Source organism: Girardinichthys multiradiatus, chromosome 22 (genome assembly GCF_021462225.1).
Source record: "Girardinichthys multiradiatus isolate DD_20200921_A chromosome 22, DD_fGirMul_XY1, whole genome shotgun sequence".
Taxonomy (NCBI): Eukaryota; Metazoa; Chordata; class Actinopteri; order Cyprinodontiformes; family Goodeidae; genus Girardinichthys; species Girardinichthys multiradiatus.
In genome coordinates, this window is record NC_061814.1 from 43,124,822 (window position 1) to 43,152,649 (window position 27,828).

The 27,828-nt window shown below is 39.7% G+C and overlaps 3 protein-coding genes across 4 annotated transcripts in view; 2 read left to right on the top strand and 1 right to left on the bottom strand.

Annotated features, from left to right (window-relative positions):
* Window positions 1-2,924, top strand: part of LOC124858894 (NLR family CARD domain-containing protein 3-like) — a 31,575-nt gene extending 28,651 nt beyond the window's left edge. Inside the window, exon 10 of the mRNA XM_047351221.1 lies at window positions 83-2,924. Within this exon, the coding sequence (XP_047207177.1) occupies window positions 83-624 (542 nt within the window). The 3' untranslated portion in view covers window positions 625-2,924. The remainder of the gene's footprint in view (window positions 1-82) is intronic.
* LOC124858898 (NLR family CARD domain-containing protein 3-like) lies at window positions 2,589-14,987 on the top strand. 2 transcript variants are annotated; one of them, XM_047351233.1, is made up of 9 exons: window positions 2,589-2,691; window positions 3,318-3,455; window positions 7,769-7,847; window positions 8,004-8,232; window positions 8,376-10,161; window positions 10,814-10,987; window positions 12,469-12,642; window positions 13,026-13,072; window positions 13,220-14,987. In XM_047351233.1, exons 2-9 carry the CDS (start codon window positions 3,367-3,369, stop codon window positions 13,744-13,746), a joined length of 3,105 nt encoding a protein of 1,034 aa, XP_047207189.1. In that variant the 5' UTR covers window positions 2,589-2,691; window positions 3,318-3,366; the 3' UTR covers window positions 13,747-14,987. The 2 variants fall into 2 exon arrangements, 1 of the variants encoding a protein (XP_047207189.1); XR_007035965.1 differs by lacking the exon at window positions 13,220-14,987 and having other exon boundaries at window positions 10,864-10,987.
* Window positions 14,988-18,891: 3,904 nt separating this feature from the next.
* On the bottom strand, window positions 18,892-27,625 carry LOC124858919. The gene is made up of 3 exons (XM_047351258.1): window positions 27,140-27,625; window positions 21,703-21,842; window positions 18,892-20,458 (listed from the first exon to the last, which is right to left on the bottom strand). Exons 1-3 carry the CDS (start codon window positions 27,204-27,206, stop codon window positions 19,973-19,975), a joined length of 693 nt encoding a protein of 230 aa, XP_047207214.1. The 5' UTR covers window positions 27,207-27,625; the 3' UTR covers window positions 18,892-19,972.
* Between the last annotated feature and the right edge of the window lie 203 nt (window positions 27,626-27,828).

Genomic DNA, 27,828 nt, shown 5'->3' on the forward strand with positions numbered 1-27,828 from the left:
CATCACTCATTCTGGAGTCATCATCAAAGTGTCAATAAATGATCAATAATTGCAGCTGGATTGTGTTTGTTCTCTCCATCAGATTCCTGTCAGCTCATAATCGACACAAACACAGTGAACAAAGAGCTCAAACTGTCTGACGACAACAGGAAGGTGACACGTGTGAAGGGACATCAGTCTTATCCTGATCATCCAGACAGATTTGATGTTCCTCAGCTGCTATGTCGAACCGGTCTGACTGGTCGTTGTTACTGGGAGGTTGAGGGAAGAGGAGAAGTGGATATATCTGTAAGCTACAGAGGAATCAGAAGGAAAGGATACAGGGATGATTGTTGGTTTGGACGGAATCATCAGTCCTGGAGTCTGTTCTGCTCTGATGATGGTTATTCTGTTTGGCACAATGGCAAAAAAACACCCATCTTCTCCTCCGCCTCCTCCTCCACCTCTACCTTCTATGTCTCCAACAGAGTAGCAGTGTATTTGGACTGTTCTGCTGGCATTCTGTCTTTTTTTAGAGTCTCATCTGACACACTGATCCATCTGCACACTATCAACAACACATTCACTGAACCTCTTTATGCTGGATTTAGAACCTTTCCCGGTTCTTCTGTGTTTCTGTGTTGAGGTAACAGAGTCTCAGTGAAACAATCATGCTCTTGAACGCATCCACTGTCCATCCAAATAAAAGTGGCTAATATTTTTTGGACAGACTTAAACTTGACATTATCTCTTTAAACTTCTGCAATGTCCCAAAATGTATTTTTACATTCGGTTTTCATCAAAATTTGCAGAGATGATAGGAGAGTTGGATGCACATTCTTCTCTAGCACATCCTAAAGATTCTCAGTGGAGTTTAGGTGTGGTTTCTGTGGTGACAAATTAATGTGTACAATTCATGTTTAAATAACTAATGCATAATTTGAGACTGATTAATCTTGATATTTTCATCTTGGATCATGGCTGTGTCATCAGTTAAAAATAAAAGATAGAGTAACATGGTAATGTAGTATATCCGAGTAGTCAGCTGACCTAATTATTTGGATCCATAATGTTCCTTACTCTAGACATGACTAACTGCAGCAATCCCAGATTGTGGCACTACCCCAAACGGTGCTAATGTAGACACCAGGCTGGATAGGTGCATCTCTTACCATAACTCTTAACGCCCACTAAGGAACAGGTTTCATCTGGTCTCATCAGACCACATGACCTTCCATTACTATAGAGTACATTGTCTATAGTTAGACTAATGGCCCCACCCAGGGTTGATTACAGAATGTTTACGGGTGTATACTGGGAGTGGTGAGACTGGTTAGAAGAGTTCAAGTTGGCAAGAAGATTATGTCTCCTTAGTTGGCAAGTTCAATCGGGACCTGTTTAACTGGCTACCTTGTTGAAATGATTCATAGGGCCACTTTAGGGCAAGCTTTAAACCCTGTTACCAATGGACTAAATACAATGAAATACCCATTATGGGACAAAAACAAGTGATGTGGGAAAAAGGCCAGTTTTAATTAACATTTTCCTTCTGGTGATATCTGAGTTAGTTTATATCCTGCTAAACTCAAAGCATTAGGATAGGCATTGTTCTTCCCATAGAACATGCTGCTTTGCAACTTTGTACAGACCAATAAAACTAGCTAAGGTGAAGCTGGGGTGGTGCTTCAGTTTGTTTTTTAAAAATGTGCAATCACTTTAAAATTAAATATTGAGACAGGGACCACAAGGTGGTTGTGTTTGACATCTACTAGTAGCAAGATACCTTACAGTAGGAATTTGCTGCTATGGGACTCCATATTCCCACAGCACCAGACTGGATTAGGCAATGTACGGACATATCTAATAGATTATATTAAATGACTTAAAACCAAATTTTAATATAAGATTTGCTCTGTGTAATGCTGCTTCCAGATTTTGGTTTATTTTATGTTAAATGAGTAATAACATGTTAATATATTGTGGTGTTTGTTGTATTTCCTCATTTTAAAGATGCACTGATCACTGGTATTAATACTATAACCATAAAACTTTAAGAGATTGTGCTGTATTTTTTAACATTTAAAAAGAAAAACAAACATATACCATGCCATCTGGGTTTACTTTACTGAAATCAATGTGTTATTTTCACCACCAGAGGGGGACAAATCCCAATCAATAAAAAGTCCAACGTGTCCCCCATTGAAGCGGAAATTGGTTCCATCAGAGTTGAACTGAAAATTGATCAGGAAAATACCTTAATAGCAGCTTGGTTTGCCTTCAGTCTGAGAGTCATGAGAAGGGTTCATGTCCTTAGATGTCATGTGATCTTTTCTTTGACTGAAAGCATCACTCACCAGTTGGACCAGTCTGACCAGTCAGAACACATTTATCACTGAAGCAAGAAGCAACCAGCAGCTCTGTTCTGAGTTCATTTCTCCAAATGACACCATCGTGAACCATTTCATTAGAGGTTTCTTTCTTTCTTATGAAGACTTTATTGAACTGCATGTGAAGTCACTGTGGACCTTTTCCTTACTGTGTTTTTTGGTGCTCAGAAAATTATGGAATGTTTCTTTCTTTATTTTGGAATTAAGTGACTCGCTACCAATCCTACTCCTGCTTCCATCACAGGTGAAGCTCAGATTCATTTCAGGAAGAAGCTCACTGTCTGTTCAGAGTTTTCTTCAACACTTTGGACTGATTGAACAAACTGTAAGTTTGCTTTGTTTCATACTTGAAGTTTATACTCAAGGAACTTTCCTGTTTTTTTTTCTGCTCTCTAATGTTTGGAAAACATGCACACTTCTTATTTCAGCACAAATTTTAATAAATTCATTTCTTTACTTTTTGTTAATTTGTTGAAAATATCAATAATTGTTTCCAAATGTTAAATTCGATTTAGTTCCAGTCTGTTTTTCATGGTAATAAAGGAGAACAAATATTTATCTTCTTTATCTGTTTGTATTTCCTGATCTAAAGTTCTCTGAAAACTAACCAGTAATGATGATTTTGATGCTCATCTTCTGCTTCTTCATCTATCAGCTGAGATGGTTTCACATGTTGAACTGAGTCAATGTGATGGACTGAAGCTTCCAGAGTGAATCAGTGAATGAAATGTTGCTCCATGACTCCATCTAGTGGACTGATAGTAGAAGTACAGCAGCTGATGGCAGCTTCCTCTGCCTCACACTGCTGTCTGACTGCATTCAACTGACACTGATATGAAGCAGAGAAGAAGAGCCAATCAGAGGAGGAGCAGCTGATCTTTTTCCAGCGCAGATGATGTAAAGGATGATCAGAGTTGATGTTCAGATGAATTATTTGTGTTTCCTCTGCAGGTGAAGCTAGAAAGTGTGTGTGAGCTGATGTGGATGTGAATTCAGCAGCATGGATCAGTGTGAGGACAAAAATGAGGGAGTCCCTCCCTCTAAAACCACTCTGTGTGGGAAACATGAGAGCCGGAGCAAAGGTCAGAGGTGAGATCACCATCTCTAACTGTCCATAGCCCTTTTCACACAGCATTCACACTATATCAGGCCAAAGAAGACGTGGTCATGAAGCTGCTGCTGCTCCTCTTTGGTGCTTCATACAGACTGAACAGAGGCAGCTCAGCATGGTATCAGTGGGTTCTTACAAACAGCAAGTCAGTGTTTCAGAACCAGCCTGTTGGTTAGAGCTCCTCAAATTAAGAGAGAAAATATTTAAAATGATTCATGTCTTTAACATTTTTTTTTCTTCTATTAATATTTTCTCTACAAAGAGAGTTTGGTTTTTATTAGAAACCAGAGTCACACCTGATCATGAAACTGAACCCAGACATCTGTCCTTCAACAGCAATGAATCAAAGGACAAATGGATTAATTTTAAACTTTCTGGACCTCTATCAGCAGAAAAGTGAGCTGTATCTAACTGCTGTAACTCTGTAAACTGAGTCAGTCTGCAACATTTGTATTCCAACATGTGTTTAACATGAGCTCAGCTCTTTTTCCCATATTTCTATGTTCATGTTTGTTGGAGGTGCCCTGGTTCCTGCTCCATCCTGTGTAACTGCTGTTAACCATCCTGAGCAACTGTAGCTCGCTCTGATTGGCTCTACCTTTTTGTTAATACAGTAAATGAAACTTTAGTCCCACTGACACATATGCCACATACATACAGTGCATCTCGAAATTATTCACAGTGCCATACTTTTTCCACATTTAGTTATGTTGCAGCCTTATTCCAAATAATATCAAAATAACTTATTTCCTCAAAACTCTACACATAATACCCCATTATGGCAATGTGAAAGAAGTTTAAGATTGTTGCAAATGTTTTTAAAATAAACTAAGAAATCACATTTACGTAGGTAAATTTATATAGACTGGTGTGTGCCTTTCTTAATCATGTCCATTTAACTGAATTTACCATACGTGGACTCCATTTAATCTGTAGAAACATCTTTAAGATGATTAGTGGAAACAGTATGCACCTCAGCTCAATTTGGAGCTTCATGCCAATGGCTGGGAATACTTATGTAAATGTGGTTCTTAGTTTTCTTTTTTTAAAGAATTTGAAACAATCTCAAATAAACATCTTTCATATTGTCATGATAGGGTATACTGTGTAGAACTTTGAGGAAATGTTAATTTCATACAATTTGGAAATAAGGCTCTAATATGGGAAGAAACCTTTGCCATCAGAAACTGAATTTGAATTGCTTTGACTGAATTTGTATTTGTGTAATTTGAAATTAAATGCATTGGTTTGAAAATGAATTTCACTAAACTGAAACTGAATTTTATGGTTTGAAACTGAATTCATTTGCTTTTAAAATGTATTTTGTTGTATTTAAAATTCAACTTGACTACTTTCACTTTCAGTTCCAAAATTCAGTTTTTTGTGTCACACATCCGGGTCCTTGAAGCCACAGATTAATCAAACACAGATTTAGTGATTCACAGATGTCATTCACTATCGCTGTGTCCAAATTTAGGACTGCATCCTTTGAAGGACGCATTTGTAGGCTGATAACGTCCTGGATGAGGCGACGAATGCTGTCCAGTCTCCAAGGTTCCAACAAATACGTCCTTCTTATCCCCAGATTTGAAGGATGGGTCCGGTGTATCCTCCGAGTCCCACCCTATCCCACGATTCATTGCGGGTCGAAGTTGATTGTTCAAACGGAAGTAGCAAAGGCTGGAGGAGAGAGAAAAGTTGTGAATAAAATTATATTGCGCATTCTGTGAAACAACTGAACTTTTACAATGTTTTTAGACCAGAATGTAGTTGTGTAAACCTAAAATATCTGATCAGTTTATCAAGGTATCGCTTAATTACACAAATGTGTCGATGTGTTCGTCCGCTGCCCCAGCAGCCGCTCGCCCCACCAGCTGTCAGCTGACCGGGTGGTTGAGATGCGCTAAACCCCGAGAGAACAGCTGACTCCCGGCACATTGTTTTCAAACGCCCGCTGGGTTTCCTCAATGGGTGGAAGATAAACAGATAGAATTCAGTCAGATGAAATCTAATATTAATGTTTGGTTTATTTATTATAATAATTATTATTAATATTATAATTGCTAATAAACTGATTTTAACTTTGTTTCTAAAGTTAATATGTTAGTGTTTAAGTTGTTTAAAGCTTTACAAATAAATTGAACAAATGGTATTTGTCATCAATGTATTGTATCTTATATCTATGGTCACAAAAAATATTTTCAAAATTTGAAATGCCTGAATATTTAACAAGGTCATAAAACAATACGATTTTAAAACAAAACCGCATTATAAGCCATCAGCAATATGCAAAAGAGTAAATAAAAACCATGTAGTTATTTAACCTTTAACCTTCAGGCTCCATTTGTTCGGCTTCACCGCTCTGCACCTCACACTAACACGGTTGCTAGGCAACAGAAGTTACGCTGAGGTAAGGGCAAGAGAAACGCAGACCGACGTAACACCGGCGGCACGCTATGCTAATCTGGCATATTTAGCTAATAGCTACAGGTAGCATAAGTGTTGCTGTTTGACCATCATCTGTTTACATGACGCTTCTTATAGACGCTCATTTGACTTGGTGATGGACATCCACTAAGCTCATGTAGCTGCACTGCTGCACCTCAACATGCCGTAAAGGAAGTTTAACCTGATGTGAAACGTAAATCGATGAATCTATGTTTGATTAATCTAAGGCTATCCTCAAGGACCCGAATGTGTGACACAAAAAATTGAATTTTGGAACTGAAATTGAATTTCAAACCTGAAAGTGAAAGTAGTCAAACTGAATTTTTAATACAACGAAATACATTCTAAAAGCAAATGAATTCAGTTTCATCTTGCTTTCAGAAGGTTGTGGGTTCAATTCCAGCTTCCTCCTGCCATATGTTGATGTGCCCCTGGGCAAGGCACTTAACCTTAAGTTGCCTGCCCATCTGCATATCAGTATGTGAGCATTAGTGAGTGCAATTGGGTGAATGTGGCTCTTGTGTAAAGCGCTTTGAGTGGTCTGTATGACTGGAAAGGCACTATATAAGTTCAGTCCATTTACCATTTAATCATTTAGGTCCCACCCTGTTCTACAATACATGCACCTTACTTTGGTGAACCAGCAGACTGTCAGCAGTACAATAGGTTGAACTTGAATGCTTTTTGTGTTATAATGTTGGCTTTACTGATTCTGAATGTGGACACAATTACAGAGACTGAACAGCAGTTTAACAGTTTATTTGGAATATGTAAAAACAAGGTTGAATACGGACTGGAGCTGCCAAAGAGATCTGGATTGGCACTGACGAGGAGAGAGGTTATAGTTGTTTGGAAGAAGTTATGGAGAGTAGTGCAGGATAGGGTTGAGATAGCTCACTGATGGTGCTGGATGATGGCTTGTGGAGGTAGAGTTTGGCAGGACATTCACAGTGCTGACGTTCTCTCTTTGCGGTCCTTAAGCAGTAGTGCTTCTGCTGGGCACATGGTGTTGGAGTTTGGACAAGCAGTTGAGCAATGGTTAGGTGTTTCCACGAAGTGATCTTAGAGCTGCAGGTAAGAAAGGAAGGGAGTCTCACGGTTGGAGCGGCAGAGAGTCAGTTCCAGTGCTCACCGGAGCATGGATACAGAGAACAGGAGCTTGGAATTCAGGACACTATTACAGAGTGATCAGATCTATAAAGCAGGACAAGACACATGATTACAGCAGGCTTAGGTAATGCAGAGAACTGCAGAACCCGGCCGGTTTACCACACTGGCAGAGACAACAGGCTGACACATCCCTCCAGGTCCATGCTCCTTAAGAAGCTCCGGTGATTGGGGCTCAACGAGAAACACCTGTTGCGGCTGCACCTGTCAGTCACACTGCAGGTGGAGAGAAACACAGCACAAACACTAAACAACTGCACACAACCATTGTGGGATGACATTTTGAAGCATTCTACTTCACGGAGCTCTGTGATTACCCAGTTTCCCAGCCCAGAGGTGCAAACTGTAGTTTGCACAAGTTTTATTTTTTACTCCAGACATTTTCCAGGGAGCTTTTTTGGTTATTTATTTAAGCACTTTTAAAAAATGCTTGGAGGGATGGGTAAAGTCCTATCAAATGTGAACACATAGTTATTTTTTTATCATATTGACTTGGATTTTTAATATTCTGCTCAGCTTGTTTGTGTGTTTACATGTGTATGTAGTGAGGATATACATGGACATTTAGGGTATAGGATAGACCTTTATCTGTGTGTCTTTGAGGGGACAGAAAATATGTCTGTGTCTCTGTATTGATAGACACAATGTGAACTGATTGTTCCTGGTTCCTCCACAGAGTGGACCAGCAGATCTCAGAGGTTCCCAGTGGTCCTTCTGCCCAGCAGCATCAAACCCAGCTGGACTCCATATTTATGGTCTGTACAACATCTACTTCTCCATCAGTTCTGTTCACAGTCATCTCCATGCTGCACTTTGTAGACCAGTGGACTGTCAGTCTGTCCAACATGGACCTGATGTTTGTCTCCATGGTTTCAGTCTGACTGTGTCCTTCATGTGGTCTTCTGTTCCAGCTGCTGGAGGACAACATGGTCACTTTTGTGAAGAACGAGCTGAAGAAGATCCAGAAGGTTCTGAGTCGAGATGACCAAGAATGCTTACAGGTCCTGAGAGATGATGGAGATGTGTTGAAAGGTGAGGATGATGAGCAGAGAAGGAGCAGCAGAGAGGCCCTGATGAAGATGACCCTGAACTTCTTGAGGAGGATGAAGCAGGAGGAGCTGGCTGACCGTCTGCAGAGCAGTAAGAGGATTTCTACCAAGATTGAACCAGATGAATAAATCACACATTTACTGATGTCTGAAGAGATGGAATCACATTTATTCTAATGATCTCCAGAAGATCATTTAGTTTCCTTTCTGATTTTACTTTTTGTGTTAATTTAGAACATCTTGCTGCAGTTTGTCAACATAAACTTAAATCTGGTCTGAAGAAGAAGTTCCAGTGTGTGTTTGAGGGGATTGCTAAAGCAGGAAGTCCAACCCTTCTGAACGAGATCTACACAGAGCTCTACATCACAGAGGGAGGGACTGGAGAGGTCAATGATGAACATGAGGTCAGACAGATTGAAACAGCATCCAGGAAACCACACAGACCAGAAACAACCATCAGACAAGAAGACATCTTTAAAGTCCCACCTGGAAGAGATCAACCAATCAGAACAGTGATGACAAAGGGAGTGGCTGGCATTGGGAAAACAGTCTTAACCCAGAAGTTCATTTTGGACTGGGCTGAAGACAAAGCCCACCAGAATATCCAGTTCATGTTTCCATTCACCTTCAGAGAGCTGAATGTGCTGAAAGAGAAAAAGTTCAGCTTGGTGGATCTTGTTCATCACTTCTTTACTGAAACCAAAGAAATCTGCAGCTTTGAACACTTCCAGGTTCTGTTCATCTTTGATGGTCTGGATGAGAGTCGACTTCCTCTGGACTTCCACAACAAGGAGATCCTGACTGATGTTACAGAGTCCACCTCAGTCGATGTTCTGCTGACAAACCTCATCAGGGGGAAACTGCTTCCCTCTGCTCTCCTCTGGATAACCACACGACCTGCAGCAGCCAATGAGATCCCTCCTGAGTGTGTTGGCATGGTGACAGAGGTCAGAGGGTTCACTGACCCACAGAAGAAGGAGTACTTCAGGAAGAGACTCAGAGATAAGAAGAAGGCCAGCAGGATCATCTTCCACTTGAAGACATCACAAAGCCTCCACATCATGTGCCACATCCCAGTCTTCTGCTGGATCACTGCTACGGTTGTGGAGGATTTGTTGAAGACCAGAGAGGGAGGAGAGCTGCCCAACACCCTGACTGAGATGTACATCCACTTCCTGGTGGTTCAGACCAAACTGAAAAAGGCCAAGTACGATGGAGGGGCTGAAACGGATCCACTCTGGAGTCCAGATAGCAGGAAGATGATTGAGTCCCTGGGAAAACTGGCTTTTGATCAGCTTCAGAAAGGAAACCTGATCTTCTATGAATCAGACCTGACAGAGTGTGGCATCGATATCAGAGAAGCCTCAGTTTACTCAGGAGTGTTCACACAGATCTTCAGAGAGGAGAGAGGGCTGTACCAGGACAAGGTGTTCTGCTTCGTCCATCTCAGTGTTCAGGAGTTTCTGGCTGCTCTTCATGTTTATCAGACCTTCAACTCTGGTGTCAACCTGATGAAAGAAAAACAAGCAACTACACCTACATTATTCACCAAATCCAAAACAAGAGTGTTCCATCACAATGCTGTTGACAAGGCCTTACAGAGTCCAAATGGACACCTGGACTTGTTCCTCCGCTTCCTACTGGGACTTTCGCTGCAGACCAATCAGATACTCCTAAAAGGTCTGCTGACACAGACAGGAAGTAGCTCACAGACCATTCAGGAGACAGTTCAGTACATCAAGGAGAAGATCAGTAAGAATGTGTCTGCTGAAAAAAGCATCAATCTGTTCCATTGTCTGAATGAACTGAAGGATTCTTCTCTAGTGGAGGAGATCCAACAGACTCTGAGTTCAGGAAGTCTCTCCACAGATAAACTGTCTCCTGCTCAGTGGTCAGCTCTGGGTTTCATCTTATTGTCATCAGGAGAGGATCTGGATGTGTTTGACCTGAAGAAATACTCTGATTCAGAGGAGGTTCTTCTAAGGCTGCTGCCAGTGGTTAAAGCCTCCAACAAAGCTCTGTAAGGACACACACTGCAAGAAAGTTATTTTTTTCTTAATATATAAAAGTATTTTTGCTTGTTATACAAAATCAAGGGGGCATCAAAATATATATTAAACTTTAGATTTGTTACTTTCACCAGCCTAGGAATGGGCATCTCTATCAAAAGTTTTATCACAACATAAGGCTAAATAATAGATTATTATTTACATATAAGTGTTTGCTTCTCATAACTGCACCCAGGCATGTGCAATCTGTTCTTGATCACAGAAAATGACCAAGTGGCAGCCTTAATAAATGCTTATGGATGCTTGTTTCAATCTTTTCCTCATACAATGCTAATAAAAGTAGCTCAAGTGGTGTTTGCACAATTCAGAATTAAAATAAAATAAGTTAAATAATGAATAATCAATGAAATTCCAAAATAAACATTTATTTATCATGTTTGACTTAAACATGTTTAAAATGTCTTTATGATTTGTGACAATGGCCTTTTCAAAAACAATGATCACCCCATTCCACTTTTATTTCTAATCATTGAGGCAAGAAAAAGTAAATAAAAATATGCAAGAAGAAAGTTCCAACTATCTGTCTGAGCAAGAATTTGTTGGACTTTATTAATTGATTACATATCTGTGAGATACCTCTATTTCTTTATTGCCGTTCTTCAGACTGAGTAACTGCAACCTCTCGGAGAGAAGCTGTGAATCTCTGTCCTCAGTTCTCAGATCCCAGTCCTCCATTCTCAGAGAACTGGACCTGAAAAACAACAGTTTGAAGGATTCAGGAGTGAAGCTTCTATCCGACGGACTAAAGAGTCCATACTGCATACTGGAGACACTAAGGTAGGTGTCAGAAACCTGGATTAAAAAAAAAAAAAAGGAAACCTAGATCGGACTTCTTAAACCTGTTCATTCAGGATGTTTGTACATTTCAGCCTGCTGTTATAGATTTTAAACTTGTTATCCTCATAAATTTACTTTAAACATTTTGATCTTGGCTGTAGTTTCAAAAAATTCAAATCCCAGTTTTAGGTATATGGTCCAGCTTGCAGAAAGCTTAAAGCCTTTACCAATTCAGTAAGTCTAAAACATTTCAGATTTTTTAATTTTGGTGTTTTTGTCAGACAGAGCTGGGTTATTATCCTTTGCACCATAAGTTCCAGGTTGGATTCACTTCTGAAAATGGATAAAACTGAATTAACTGAACGTATACATATCCTGTCAACATTTTTCCCATTTCTTCTGTAACAACCATGAAGTTCAACTAATTTAACAGCATTTTCTGGTGAAAGAACAAACAAAGCATTGCATTATTGTTAAGTCGAAGGTAAAAGATGCAGGCTTTTCAGTCTACAAATCTCTGGTGGTATTTCCTACCACTTCTAGAGACTGAAATGTTTGCCCCCTGTCTTTGTAAGATAACTCGCTACCAGTTTTATTGATTGGAGGGTGATGTGAATATCAGTATTTAAGTCTTGCCACAGATTCTGAACTGGATTTAGGTCTGGAATTTGACTAGGCCATTCAAATACATGAATATGCATTGATCTACACCATTCCATAGTAGCTCTGGGTGTATGTTTAAAGCCATTTTCTGGCTGGAAAGTAAAATCCCGTCCGTCACAAATCCTACTGAAGAAATAGATCCCTACAGTATGATGCGGCCACCACCATGCGTCATCCTGGGGATGACATGTTCCTTGGGATGCACAGTGTTTCCTTTCTATATGTAGTCCAAAAAGTTTTATTTTGGTCTCATCTGGGCAGAGTGCCGTCCTCCACATGTTTTCTGTGACACTTAAATGGCGTGTATTAAACTGAAAACAAGACTTTTTTTAAACAATGCCTTTCTTCTGCTCACTTATGAAAGAGTGAGCAGAAGAATGGTCATGCTAGGGATTTGGAGTTCAAGACTAATACTTGACCTGTCAGTAGATCCAACACCTGAGCTGAGGATCTCTGCAGCTCCTCAAGAGTTTCCATTGGTCTCATGGCTGCTTCACTAATTGATGCTCCCCTTGCCCAGCCCCTCAGTTTAGGTGGTCGGCCATCCTTTTTTCATTCTTAGAAGATACATTGACCTCTTCCTTGTAACTGGATTTTCTTTAAGGGTATCAAGAAAAATGGTTAAAAAATTTTAAAACTATGTATAATTTTTCTTCCATGTCAAAATTATGTTCTATAATGTTTTTGTATATCACATACAATTTTAATAAAATGATATGTGGCTGTAATGTAAAGAAAAGTCAAGAGATTTCAATACTTTTGTAAGGCACAGTACCCGACTGTAAATCATGTCAGTCTATTTATTTCTCTGTCTGCAGCTTGTCAGGCTGTCTGATCACAGAGGATGGCTGTGCTTATCTGGCCTCAGCACTCAAATCAAACCCCCACCACCTTAAAGAGTTGGATCTGAGCTACAATTGTCCAGGTGATTCAGGAGCAAATATGCTTATGGCTGGACTGAAAGATCCACATTGGAGACTTGAAACTCTAAGGTATTGGAAGACCGGACAACACCACATAAAATCTTTTAGAGGGCTAAGGGCTTGTTCTTTGTCCAACTAGTCACTTAAGTATTCCTTTGTTAGATACAATAATTACTGTAAAAGTTACACATATAGGAGGTTTTTCTTAATATCTACAAAAGCAGGAAAATTCGTTTTTAAATCTTTAGGATCAGTACTTGCCTATTGGACAGGAAGTATATTTTAGACCTACACTCCACCTAAACTCTGTTATGTATTTTATTTTACGTTTAGATGAACTATGTAAAGAGATATCCCCAGTACGTATTTAGGCTAAGCACCAAGGGCAGAAACAAGGAGAAACATTAGTAGCTGCTCTTACTCCCTTCTCTTCCCTCCCTCTCTTCTTTCAGGGTGGAGCCTGCCGGTGACAGATTTTTGAAGCCGGGTCCATGGAGGTGTAAGTTTCTTTTTTGTTGATTTATGACAACAAAGCAACTCCCATACAATCATTCAAACTCTCAACATTAATTGCTAGTGAGTATTAATGAATAATCAGATAATAGACCAATAACTGTAATTGAACGTTTTTTGATCTCTCCATCAGATTCATGTCAGCTGACATTTGACCGAGACACAGTAAACGAAAACTTTAAACTGTCAGACGACGACAGGAAGGTGGCGCACATGGAGGAAGATCACTCATTTCCTGATCATCTAGACAGATTTAGTGTTCCTCAGCTGCTCTGTAGAAATGCTTTGACAGGCCGCTGTTACTGGGAGGTTGAGTGGAAAGGAAAAATTGAGATATCAATAGCTTATAGAGGAATAAGAAGGAGAGGACATAGTAATGAGTCTGTGTTAGGAAAAAATGATGATTCCTGGATTTTGAGCTGTTCTGATGAAGGTTACAACATCTCTCATTACAAGAACAGGGAAATCCTTTCATCTTCCTCCTCTTCCTATGTCTCTAACAGAGTAGCAGTGTATATGGACTGTCCTGATGGCATTCTGTCCTTCTACAGAGTCTCCTCTAACTCACTGATCCACCTCCACACCTTCAATACCACACTGACTGACAATCTGTATCCTGGATTTACAATCTCACCTGGTTCCTCAGTGTTCTTGTGTTGAGTATTAACAGTCTCATCCACTATTCTCACTGTTGAACAGATAGTTCAAACTGTACTTGTCTGTCTCTTTCACCCGAACTATGTATACAGATCCATGGATCCATGTTTTTTTTTTAACTCTTCTAAATGATTTATTGGAAACGTCTTCCTCTACCAGTCCTCTAAAGATGGAAGCTGGGATAATTCCAGTGTCCCCATGTTGTTTTTTTCTGTTTCCAGTTAAAGCTTCACACTGAGTATCAGGATGTTGTATTTCTTTTAAACTCTCTTTAACTGAGAGCTGTCCAGCCAACAGCTTTCCAGTGTTTAAGCCAAGATAATCATAAATGGGTCCCTAGTCGGTCATGGCAAATGGTCGCTTACACTGAGCCTTTTTCACTTCCTGTTAAAGGAGAGTTTTCTTCTCCACTGTCACTACATGCATGCTCAGTATGAGGGATTGTTTCATAGGCAACGGCACAATACAAGCAACTGTCCACTGTCTCTACATGCTAATCCTGGAGGAGTGAATGCTGCAAGTTACTGACTGGATGCAATCTGCTGAGTTTCCTTAGATAAACATTTTTTTTTAACCAATTTTAATAATAACCTGAATCTGACTGCATTGTTTGATTTACTAGGATCATATTGTATGTATCCGACTTGAAATCTGTATGAGTGAATTATTTTTGTAAAGTGCCTTAAGACGACATGTGTTGTGAATTGGCGCTATATAAATAAACTGAATTGAATTGTCCCAATTGATGGCATTCTGGTACTAGTAGAACATTAACGAATATTTACTATTTAAAGACATGGTTACATTCCTTCTACTTTCTCCTTCTCGCTTCAAATTTTTCTTTTGAGTAAGTTAGAAGAGGGAGTTTGACTTTTTCTCCTTGAAACAGGTTCTAGATGATATTCCTGCAGTAGAAGGCTAAATGGACATAAATCCCTGAAATGGATGTCAATCAATACATTTTTTTAATTTGATCATTTAAAGACAATTGGAAAAAGATGATACTTTAGACTCAATGCAATCTGCTCGGTTTCCTCAGATAGAAAAACGTTTTAACAAATTGAATATTAACTGAATTTGACTGCATTGTTTACTATATAGGGTCAGTTAGAATGGATCTACTTGAGTTGGAATCTGTATGATTCGATTGAACTGACTTTGTAAAGTACCTTGAGAAGGCGTGTTGTGTATTGGTGCCATATAAATATCATGGATATTATGAATTAAAACTGAATTGAACTTTTCATGTACTTTGTTGTGCCCCAGCCATGGGATGAAATATAGACTGAACAGTGCACAATCAAAGAGCTGGTAGGAAACATTGATTACACACACTAACCTACTCTTAGTACAGACCAGGAAGGAGGAGTCACAGCTGGAATCCCTGCGATTTCATGGAGCTACTGAGAAAGGTGTTCTACGAGCTCCGCCTCATTACTTGTGCAACTCTCCTAGATATGCAGACAGGGAGAAAACATGCGTGAATGTCCGACTTGCTGGCAAGCTGGACTAATTTTTCAAAGTTGGATCCAAAGTTGACAATGATCTGGTGTTTGACCCCAGATCATCGTAGTACCCAGCATTCATTCATGGTAAAAAAGTAAATTAAGACAATGTTGTCTTGAACATTTCTTTCTGAGCTTCTGCAGAAAGGGAATCTGAGAGACTCCAGAGATTTTCCCTGATGAGACGGTCTCTCTAATCACGTCGAGTGAAGTGGTTTACCCCCTGCCTGAAAGACAACGGCATGGGAGCCACCAGCATTGAACGCCTTCGTGTGTGGTGGTCCAGGTAGCAGAGGCCACACAACCCCCTCTTAGCTGCTACTGCGAGACGCACCACAACTCATCACCCGAGGACCTCCTTTCCTCAGAATGGTTCCTTTATGAGGTAGTGTCGGGGCAGAAAGAACTGGTTTAAGATGAAACAATCTAAATATTATTTCACTGTGTTTTGCTCTGTTCTATGTTGTAAAAACCTAAGCTTTGATGATAGTGTATTTGTTCTGTGATGGGTTTTAAAGTTACAAAAATTTTATTTTATTGAGCTGGTGCTCATATACATTATAATCTTTGTATTATGGTATTTCAAGTGTAACTAAAAGGGTTATGAAATACGCTAATTTCTTTTGTCAACCACAGACTCTAATGCTTGTGCCAGCAAAGTCAAATATTTACATACGACTGGTCGCCATCTTGCTACCCCAAAAATGTTCCTCTCTGCCATTTTAGTAGTCCATCACACCATGTCATGGCTAGTTAAAGTAACATTCAAATTAATTGTCCAAAACACTACTGATTTATAATTCAGTAAATAATATTTCCTTAAATAATGGTTACTGATTAAAACAACATTAAGAATCAGATATCCTAAAAGGTTATTGACTTCTGATTTGGACAACAGCATTTCCTCAAATATTGTTTTACTAAGATAATGATGACTATTTAAAACAAGTGAAACCTGACTTACTAAAGTACAGTACAGTAATCTGAGCAAGATTAAATAAAATGCTTGGATAACTCAAAGGGCTGTCTTATGTAAACTTATATATGTTTTATGGTTACTTTGAAATATCATTTCTGCCTAAATGCTCTTCTACTTCTTGATGCATCGGTATCTTACCATAGTTTAAAGTAAAGATCATTTTCTTTTAGGGACAAGAAATTAGAACAGATGATGACATTCTCAAAATTTCAATTTCATGTTTTTGTTTTTTTTAACTCCAACAAAATAAAATGTAGCGGGACGAAGAGTGCAAAAACGGTATTTATATAAAACATTTTACAATTTTAGGCAAAAAAAAAAACACAAATAGATTGTTTGGAAGAAATTAGTTTAAAAAAATTGAAACGCACCCTGGGCTTTTCAAAGACCTGGTGCCTTCCACAAGCAATGGAAAATTGCTCTCAATATTTTGGCAGCAAAAAGACATCACTCCAAGCCTACAGCTTCCGCACAAAAAGGTTTGACCATAAAGTTGAAACAACCCGAAGCCGGAGGACCCGTGATAGGTGTTGTAATATGTGTGCCACACCTGGCAGTAGCACAGTAATGCTGCCACAGAAGTAAAGTAGGAAGAAGAGCAGTAACAGTACCTGCTCATGGTGGCCCTCCTGGTTGTTCTGTGCTGAGGAACCAAGCATTTGTAGTGAGCATAGTTTTCCATCTGTTGTTCGGGCTCACTGTTGCTGTAAAGGAGCAACAGATGTTGGTGTCCACAACTGAATACCTGCTGAAGTACAACCAGAACTCCACCATTGTTGTTGTGTTGTTGGCAGGCTAGCACATGTGTGTTTATGGAGAGGCAAGGCAAACCAGCCAGTTTGTAGCTGGTTAAGCGGTTAGGGCTGTCCACACGGAGCCGCCATGGGGTTGAGTTTAAACTTTCCCACTCTGGGAGCAGGTTTCAAATGTAGTCAGTTTCGCAGGCGCTTCTTGTGGACAAGACCCCCTATCTGACTAAGATGTTTTGCGGATTCTCCCTAACCCAGCTTCTTATGGACGGGGCTCAAGTCCAGGCTCGGTCAGCAGTCACTGTGCTGACCCAGGAAGCCCGGCAGCTGTGGCCCCAGAACAAACAGCGAATAATTCATGGAAAAGAACAGAAGATAAACCCAAATTTCTTCATACTACAGATTAACTTAATATATGTTTAAAAACAAATTAAAAGAAAAAGGCTAAGCTCCTTTCATGTAGAGAACCACAGTTCTAAATGTCATAAACCGTGGGCCCAGATCTGGTTTAAAACATTTTTCATAGTTAAAAAATCAGTTTTGGTTTATATCAGGGTTATACAAAAGTAACCCTGAAGGGCATAAAAACTTGTTTTATATTCCACAAGAAAGTGAAAAGAGGTCACACTGCTGTATTATAGAAAAAGGAGGATTTGCTACTTTTAAGCCTAATCCAACCAAACAGCTAAAAGTCACAACAAACCAGATTCTACTGCTAAATAATCTGTTGAAAAAGAGAATAATGTTGATGCATGTATGTCCATCTTAGCGTGAAGGAAATGGAGGGTTTTCTTGTCTCTATTCATATTCATCATGACAGTCAGGCAGGTTTTTGGGTCCTGTAGGTTGGAGGAGCCCAAAACTCTAAATTTGAGACTTGAAGGACACCGACACTAGGACTGTGAATTAATATAGATATGTAGGGGTTAAAGTTAAAAAACAGCCTTTACACTTTGATTGGTTCCCTTTGGTCTGATGATATCTTATTAACGACTTGTACAGATCTGGATGAAAACTAAACCCAACTCTCTGCTCAAAGATGGAAAAAAGTCAACTTCCTTGTCTTTAACTTACCCAAACTCAACCATAAAATCACATTTTCCCAGACATCCTGCAGCCCATCAGACTCGTCAGATCCTTCTGGAGGATCCCACTTAGTTTGCAGAACAAAACAGATTATGTTCCCCCTGTAAAATTGTGGGTCAGCACCGAGGTCCCCTTGGCGTGGGATGGTCCTGAAAATCCTCCCAAGGGAGACATGCATGAGGCATTTGGATCCCACACATGACCTTAACCAAGTCACTTTCATATTAAGAAGCAGCTTCTCTACTCTGAGCTGCCCCTGGATGATGGAGCCCATCACATTGATCTCAGTTGGGTAAGTGGAGCCCACTTACCCAACTGAGGAAGCTCTGCCTTCAGCTCTGGTTGAGCTTTGGCTCCACAGACTCGAAGACTCTGCAGCAAGCTGACTCCACAGGGGAGGGTTTCCAGGTCGACTGCAGTTTGGGCAGAGTGGCAGGTAAAAGTTATATTTCAGATAACTTGACATTTTATTGAAAATCTTTGAAAATTTGGATATCATTGAAAAGTGTATTTATTTCTAAATTCAGCTTTAAAAGGGAAACGAAGCTATTATAACAATTCATTCTAGTCAGAGGGTATATTTCAAGTGTTTTTTGTGTTAATTTTGATGATCAGGATATACAGCTAGAAGCTTCGACCAAAAACTGACTGCATACCCTGTACGGTACATGAATAAACCTTTCTGTTGGTCGATGTTTCTTCTTAAAATATGTTTTTATTAGTGTGATGTTCTAATTAACTGACAGACAGTAAATTTGGATTTTCATTTATTTTAAGACAGCATGATCAAAATAAACAGAAAAAATGCTTAAAATATATCACTCAGTGCTTCACTTTTCAAATTTATTTATTGAAGTAAATTAACTTTTCAATGAGATTCTCATTTGTTTGCTTGTGACTGTATGTCCCGATGAATTAATACAGACTGATTTGTTTGTATGTTTTTACTCAAGTGGTCATCCCAAATTCTAATTTCCCTTAAAGGAATTATCAGGATCTGACAGAATGAAAATAAAACTCATATTTTAATAAAATCATCCTGAGATGCAGCATATGAGTTTGGTTTAAATTAAACCTGAGAGAAAAACTGAAGTCTGGGCCTGTTAAGGAAAAACATATACTGTCATGATATATTGTCAGTTTTTCAAAACCAGCTGTGCTTGGAGTGACATAATTTAAACCGGATTTTAATAATGTTGCCAGAGAATAAAAAAATATTGGAGAGCAACAGATGTTTTGAAACTGATGATGGAAATATTTAGTCAGCTCATGGAAGCAAAGCTGAAATAAACACCGACTGGCAGGGATGGTCTAAAGATTCTTTACCAGGTTACAGACAGAATCAAGGAATCTCTCTCTCATTGATTTACAGTAAGAGTTTGATTCTGTATCATTGTTTTCCATCAATTACGCAAGATACTGCTTCATGCTTTAGACTCAATTTATTGTCAGTCCTGGTCTTTAAAGGGCATAAATAGACTACATATTTCACACAGGACAAATAATCCCATTAATCTGTAAACTGGATCAGTTACAACACATGATTGGGAAAGTATAAAGGTAGAAAAATACAACCATGCTACAACTAATAAAACAGACATAAGAAAAGTAAAAAATAGAATGTTTTGTGCAGATTTACATTTTTACAAACCTTAATGCAAAGTAAAGAAGCAGAGCTCTTTCTGCAGGTGTTGTTAAGGTAGAGAAGTTTCCACCTGCAGATGATTCAGCTTTTCAACCCTGTAATAATCTCCTTCATTCAGATCAGCATCACAGGGAGGGGTGAGCATCACAGATAACAAAGTCAGAACATTTTGCCTCCATAGACGTGTGTGTGTGTGTGTGTGTGTGTGTGTGTGTGTGTGTGTGTGTGTGTGTGTGTGCTTGAGTTCAGTGGTTTTAACTGTCATCTAAACTAAAGCAGGATCCCATCCAACAGGTGGAGCAGAAGATGGATTAATGGTGTCTTCTGAATACTGGTCAGGAATATTTCCTCCTGTCTCCGGTCCAGGACTCGGTGGCAGCAGTTCCACATCCTTGGAGCTGCTCGTACTGGCGGCTCTGGCGATCCTGGTGAGGGTCTGCTCATAGGGCGAGGGCAGGTAGACCATGAGGAACACCCCATCTGACACATCCTGCTCAGAGCTGCTGCTGGGAAGCTGCCCTCTGTTGCGGCGGAGGGAGGAGAGCAGCTCGCAGTTCCTCTCTGGGTCGTGCAGATCTTCCAGTGCGATCACATTGGCCAAATCCAGTTTCCCATCGAGGTGGAAGCCCCGCCGGCGCCGACAGATCAGGAAGCCAAGGATGCTGACGAAAAGGAGGAGGAAGGAGGCAGTTGCTATGGCAATGTAGGTGATGGATCCTGCGCTGATAATAGCTTCTCCTGAACCCTGGCGCTAGGAGTCAGACACAGTTAAGACCATAAATTAATGATATTACACACATGCATGTGTACATTTATGTATTTACACATATGGGTCTACATTGATATACACACTGTATATACAGTTAGGCAGAACATTATTCATACCCCTGGCAGAATTAGATTTAAAATTATTTTGATTGACCAAGAGAAGCTGTTCTGACAAAAATCTCTCAAAAGATAATAAACAATGTAACAACGTCTTGAGGATAGAAAGCCTCCTTGCCATCACCCTAATCTTTATCTAACCAAACAGAATCTGTATAAGATGCAATTCAGGTCTCTGGCTGAAGGAGTTACTGCAAAACAATATAATCTCCAATCAGAAGAAACATTTTGGTCAAATGAAATATTAATTTAAATCTAATCTACCGGGAGTATAAATGATATCTATGTGTATGGTTTATATTACTATAGATTTAATTTGATTAAAACTGGTTCTCTTTTTATTAAAATGAATGAGCAGAGACAGCATCTGGCCACTAGAGGAGGCTGTAAGTCAAACATCTGCTTGAACCTCTGTACAGACCTGCACATGTAAACTGGGAGGATTACAACAAGCACAGATGTTTTTCCTCATGGTTTCCTAACTGATTTAAATATTGGTGTCAGTTGTTGATCAGAAAAATGTTAATCAGGTGTTAAAGTTGAGTGAAAAGGTAAAACAAAGTTTTATCAAATGATGCTATAAATAAATGTTTTATTCATGAAGTAAGAATGAGAAGCATTTCCTTGCATTAACTTTCCTTTGAATATATCAAGTTTAGCATGAAATTGCAATCAGCAGAAACATTTAAATGTGAAGACAATATAGAACAAATTGCACTGATAAATTGAACTGCAGTAGTGTGGTCCTAGAACCAGTCTGAAGTACTGTTACATTTTAATCAGTGATGCATTTTCTGTGTAAATGTGACTATGTGTAGTTTTAAAAAGAAATATTCAAAAACAAGAACCAAAAAGATTAGATACTAAAAACATCATCCTCATCCTCATCAGACGTAACACAAACTGCTCTACAGGGAATCTCCAGAAACAAAAGGTTCAAGCTCTGAAATTAATTTGGAGAGATTTATTTTCCTACCAATTTATCTGGAAAAGTTGAGCTTGAATGTTTGGTTGTGGATTATTTTGGATTTCTTTCCTTTAGTCATTCTTAAAAACAACCTGTTTAAAAAACAGAAGAAGCAGCACAGCGTTCTTACTGCATGAACTCACCGTGGCCTGTCTGTCAGTGGACGGCAGCGGTGATGGAACAGTGGACCAGTCCAGAGAATCCCGACCAGCAGGTCCAAACCTCATCCAGCTGCTCTCCAGCAGAGACCTCATGTTGGACTGGAGGAAGATCCAAACTCTCGCTGAAACCAGAGGCCACAAGCACTCAGAAAATAAAGGTCAAACAAAGAGACAAGGCAGAGGATGTGTGAGCTCACAGCTGTGAGGGATTCACTGAGAGGAGCGCTGAAGTGATCAGGCTGAAATAACTGAGGGGGAGGAATGAGAGCAGCAGACAGAGAGAGAGCATCCGGCAGAGAAGAAAACCAGAGACGTCAGTGGTTCTGATGGGCAGATTATCAGCAGAACACCACAGCTAGGGCAGAGGGATGCTGCATAACAGTAAAAAAGTTTCATCCTGATCATCCAGGTCAAATGATACACTTTAAAAACTGATGTTAAATTTAAGCGCAGACAGTTCTGGCAGAGTTCTGCCAAGGTGTAAAAAGATTCCAAAACTCCAGGGATGAATCAGAACCAGATCTAACCTGGATTATTAGGATCTTTGTTAAAGCAACAACAATTTGTTCCCATTTCTTTGGCTTAAAACCTGACAGTCAGAAGACGAACTGAATTGAGATGCCTCTCTCTATGGAAGCAAATCGTTACCATATTTCAAATGAAAAAGCATTTCCAGAAATGCTTTTTCATTTTAAGAATGCGGCTGCATTATTTGATCCATAAATAAAATTAGTAATCAATCATCCAATTTGCATTTTCTTCTTCATGACTGCTCATTTTATGCCATAATCAAAAAGAAAACAAAGCAGACATTGCTTTTTCGTTTTCGTGGTCTGCCTGCAAAGTACTGCCCAGAACTTGAAAACGAAAAAGCATTCCGAGCTGCGGGCGCAGCAGAGTGACGTCAGCAGCCGCTCTTTCTCAGCTCCCTGCTGACCGAGCTACCCATCTTGTTCGGTAGGGGGCGCTGTGCAGGTCTGCATTGCATTACATTGCAAACGTGCTGAGAAATTGATTGAATTGCAGCAGGGCCGAGCTCAATTTGTGGCAGTGGCAGGAAGAACTGGTAGTTCCGGTGGCAGGCGGAACTACCACAGCTTGCCACAGGGTGGCACGGGATTCCGCGAGGATACCAGAAGGTGCCAGACCGGCCGTAAAAGCTTGCTAATGCGGTTGCCGCAAATGGGTTGTCATCATTGTTATAGCCTGTTACCTTTACATAATGATTTAATTATTGATTATTATTTAATAAACAGCTTTAGACCCATAACATAAGGTGATTGTATTTACTTGACATGGAAAATAAATAGCACTATGTGTATGTGTGACGTGTTGAAAGGATGACGAAGATTTATTGCACAAACAGCCGGTTTATTATAGAGCACGAGCGGCTATTCTGAATTGTCACTCACAGAAAATTATAAATAAATGCTTCAATACACGCTGGATGTCCCAGGCCATAAGGCTGCCACCGGAACTACCAGTTCTTCCTGCCACTGCCACAAATTGAGCTCAGCTCTGCTGCAATTCAATCAATTTCTCAGCACGTTTGCAATGTAATGCAATGCAGACGTGCACAGCGCCCCCTACCGAACAAGATGGGTAGCTCGGTCAGCAGGGAGCTGAGGAAGAGCGGCTGCTGACGTCACTCTGCTGCGCCCGCAGCTCGGAATGCTTTTTCGTTTTCAAGTTCTGGGCGGTACTTTGCAGGCAGACCACGAAAACGAAAAAGCAATGTCTGCTTTGTTTTCTTTTTGATTATGGCATAAAATGAGCAGTCATGAAGAAGAAAATGCAAATAGGATGATTGATTACTAATTTCATTTATGAGTCAAACAATGCAGCCACATTCTTAAAATGAAAAAGCATTTCTGAAAATGCTTTTTCATTTTAAGAATGGTAACGATTTGCTTCCATATCTCTCAGGTCCAGTGTCAGTTCCTCAAGACGTTAATTTCAGAGGCTGTCCATCTGCTGCACAGAGATTATTTTAGACCCCTCACATGGTGGAAACCTGTTTAATGTCAGGTTTCTGTGCACATGGTTGTCATGGTCAGGTATGAGGACTGGACCAAGCAGGATGGGAAAAGAAGAGTTTAGGTATCTTGATGACTTTCTCAGGACTGATGGAAGGATTGAGCAAGGTCTGGGCTGCAGTAATGAGGGTGTTGCTCTGGTCTGTCATGGACTCTGCCTTGAAGAAAAGGTCCTGCTGATCATTTACTTCAAAGAAGTCAGCTTCGGTGGTTCATCTGTGCAGAATGTCTATTGGATGTCTTTCTTCAGATACATTCAAAATAAATAAGACCCCCGAGCTGAGAAGAACTCACTTAAGGAACTGTTTACTTCTTCCAGGACCTGGATGTCTTCAGATTTCTTCAAAGCATTATTCACAAAAGGTACTGAGGTGATTTTAAAGAATCTTGCTGAATGACTGGAAAGAAGATTTGACACAAACCGGAAACATCATCCTTAGACTTGAAGAAAAACTCTCTTACTAACTGCTGCTCTTCAAAAAGCTTTTACTTTGACTTGTTTTATATTTTTAGACACCCAGAAATAACGTTTTCTGTCATTATTGGATACGTTTAAAAGATGTCAAATATGCTGTAGACTAAGAAAACTAGTTGTTCTGATGAGGGGTCATCACCATGCTGAAAGGAGAACCTCTCAGCATGGTGATGACCCTTCTGCGCCAGAACCATTCACTTCAGAAACTGTGCCACATGTCTGGGTCACATAAAGACTGTCTCTGGCCGTGTCAGACATCAGGTCAGCGTTGTCAAAGCTGCTTTTCTTTAACTGCTCCACTCCTTGAATAATAGACAAACAGCTTTCACTCTGCAATCAGAACTGTCATCTATCTGGTCATCAACACAGCCAATCATCTGGGTCTAAATCCAGGATGTGTCTGCACCGTTAAATATCTAAAATTCATCTGATCTACAATCAGTGAATGCAGACTAGGTCAAATGTGACTTTTTTAGTTATCCACTAATCCTCCAGCAAAGCCACCAAACCACTGATGATTTTTCTGTTTAGTTAGAAAGAAATAAGGTAAGGGGTTCCGAATAAAGAACAAAAGCCAAATATCTTCAAAGTTAAAAATGTTGCTCAGATTTCCATTCGTGCGACATTCCAGATAAAGTTTGGACAGAAGGTCTTCAACATGCTGCAATCTGTGAGATAAGCTTTTAGCCAAAGCATTAAGTTAAATGTGTGTTTATGGCAAAGACCAGAAATCCAGACAGATGGAACTAGAACTGAGAATATCTCTGAAGAAGACAAACTTTGGACAAATATCCAGCCTGATGGAAAGCAGAAAAATCAGAGCGAAGGAGGAGGAAGGAAAGTCGAACAATTTGTGGCAAATTTTTGCATGACACAGAAACATTAGTCAACTGCTTTTTTTAGTCATGGACTTAACACCAACTAAATCCTTTCTGTTCACTGCTGATCACACTGATGGTCGACAACATCTGTCCACTTGCTGCTCGCCCTCAAACGGCTGGATTTAGGACAGGTCAGGGACTACGGGAGCGGACTGAGGACGCCACAGAGACAGAACGAAGCAGAGCCACAAAACATCCCGCTGACCGTCATGGGTCAGACAGTCTGCTTTAAAGGAACAAAATGTCCAAAGAAAAATATGGACTTTTTGGTTAAAATAAGAGACTTTCCATCCTTAGATGTGAGTTAGAGGGCTACATGGTCCAATCAATTAGTGCTCAGAAGAGAAACCAGTTACTAGTCTTTAGGTACTGGTGTCTCAAACAGCCTGCAGGGACCTGATTCCACATTTTCACAGATTTGTTATAAATGAAGCATTTTCCAGTTGTAATGTCAGCTGTGGGATGCATATAAATGTGGAAAAACATTCAGCAGTTAAATGTGTCACCTAACAGAGGATTTAATATCTGTTCTATAATATTATGGACACATTTGTGAAAGTTTTCGATCCACTGAGACGCCTAAAAAGTGTTATGAATTTCAATCTATGAATTCCTTTTCACAACATAGGAAAGTCAGGCGTTTCGCATTTCTTTGGTTGGAGAAAATGAAATTAACAATGGTCCCTGAAGATGTTCAGTGCTCCCCAAGCTGAAAGTAACTCTTTCTCCTTCTCCATCTTCTGCAGTGAGGACCAACAGACCATCAGACTGCTGGTTCCCCTTAGCATGAGACAGATACAAGTGGTGCTCATCCTGCTGACTTTAACTTTTACCAGACTACTGTTCTGTAGTCTGAACACAAGCATTGATTTATAGATCAAAGTGGGATGTCTGAGAGGCTTTGTGGGTCAAATATTTATGATACAATGATTCATTATTAGCCACATATCTAAGACATTTAAATAAATATCAGGATCTGCTATATGAAGACATCAGAGAAGTTTGATTCTTCTTCAACGTATATTTCAGGCAGATTTAAACACTTTCTATTACAAACTTTTTGTGTCTAACTTTAATGAGCCAAACAATGAAGAAGCCTTCTATGTTAATAATGTTTCACTTGTCTTTTTCAACTTTCAGTTAGAAAACCAGTAAGCATTACTGGTCCAGTGACCAGGCTTGCTGCTTTCAGCAAATCAAACCAATGATAACAGATTGGTCCACTTTTTCTGCATACAGACATTTCATGATCACTTTTACCCGCAGAAAACCTTTATAAACAGCTATTTTATTCACATCAAAAGGCGGAAGAAGCAGGTTATTACTACAGCGAACTATTGTGTTTTATATTATATGTAAGGAAGCCATGTTGAAGTCAGGGCTTCTGAGGAACCTTTAATTGAGTCTGAGTCTTTGGTTTTTATAGATATTTGTCCCTTTGTGGTCTTTAAGGTGTTTCTAACATATGTCTGTCACTAGTGGTGCTCTTCATCATTATTTCAATGAACACTTACTAGCACCCTAATTTCATTTTAATGGTCAAACATCTTCAGGACTTCAGACGTCTTGGTGTCTGTTGGACTCGTCAACGCAGGTCTAAATGCTGAAATACTGGAGTTTTACTGTTTAAGATGAAAATATTTTATAAGATGATACAGTTTATTTTTGTAAAAGCATCAAACAGCTTTTTTTACATTCAAAATCAGTTTCAGTTATTGTTTTGAGATAACAAGGAGTCCAAATCAGAGGAAGATTCTGAAACATTTGAATGAATCTGGATTTTGAAACTTCTAAGAGAAGACTGCGATGAGACATCAATCTTCACACCATAAATAAACAGTCCGCCAAAAGGTGACTTAATACCAATCGGTTGGCTTTCAGTCAGGTTATCAGAAAAAACTGGAAGAAAAGGCGTGAAGGAAGCATTAATGAAGAATGAGAGAGCACTGAGTGGAAATGAACGGGACAAACTATCAACTGATGAAGTGGCTGAAAAGACAGAGGAGTAAATCTTCTCAGATACAGACCAAGCTTCCTGTCCTCAATATGCTCCGAGCTGGTGCTGCCCGCATCAGTCCGACACTCCTCTGTCATAATCTACCCTAAAGTGGACTTTGGTGTTAAATGAGGTCAGCACAGCTTCGGCTCAGAGTGGTTTTCACTGTAGCATTATCTTCTGAAACTACTCTGTGCAGGAACACTTGGATCCAAATTAAAAATCAGGTCACAACTTGTTTTCTTAAACCGAGAACAGAAGGTAAAGACTAAAACAATCAGCCAATAAACAGGTTTGTTTGAGGCTAGTTGTCTCCGTAACAACAGTTTTGCCAAGTCCCCCTCAGTGTGTATTAAAACTTGCCGGCTCAACATAGCGGGATCATGGGAAATTTGGAAAACTTCAAGGCAATGATGACCCTCTGAGGCTCTTAGTGCTCAGCAGATTGTCCACTGGTGCTTTCAAAGTCATCCTAATACCACGTATCACATCTGCACTCGGTGGTTTACTCAGTTTGTAGAATTCCCTAAAACCTTGGAGGCCTTCAGCCTTGGTGGAAGAAACATCATCAGTGTTTTTAATCAGCGTCATGTAAAGATGAGACATCTGTACTTTCTGTTGAGTGATTTACATGACTGCATAATAAAAACCTACTGCACTGCTCTGCAAGGATACATTGAGAAGTGCAGTTAGAAAGAAAAAATCAGTTTTGATGATACT

Excerpts from the sequence above, each read along its gene's own strand:
- LOC124858898 (XM_047351233.1), top strand. The coding sequence starts at position 3,367 with ATGGATCAGTGTGAGGACAAAAATGAGGGAGTCCCTCCCTCTAAAACC. Across the intron at positions 3,456-7,768 it reads AGCCGGAGCAAAGGTCAGAG|AGTGGACCAGCAGATCTCAG; the intron begins GTGAGATCACCA and ends GTTCCTCCACAG. Across the intron at positions 7,848-8,003 it reads AGCTGGACTCCATATTTATG|CTGCTGGAGGACAACATGGT; the intron begins GTCTGTACAACA and ends CTTCTGTTCCAG.
- LOC124858919 (XM_047351258.1), bottom strand. The coding sequence starts at position 27,206 with ATGACAGAGGAGTGTCGGACTGATGCGGGCAGCACCAGCTCGGAGCAT. Across the intron at positions 21,843-27,139 it reads TATTGAGGACAGGAAGCTTG|CGAGAGTTTGGATCTTCCTC; the intron begins GTCTGTATCTGA and ends CTCTGGTTTCAG. Across the intron at positions 20,459-21,702 it reads CCACTGACAGACAGGCCACG|CGCCAGGGTTCAGGAGAAGC; the intron begins GTGAGTTCATGC and ends TCTGACTCCTAG.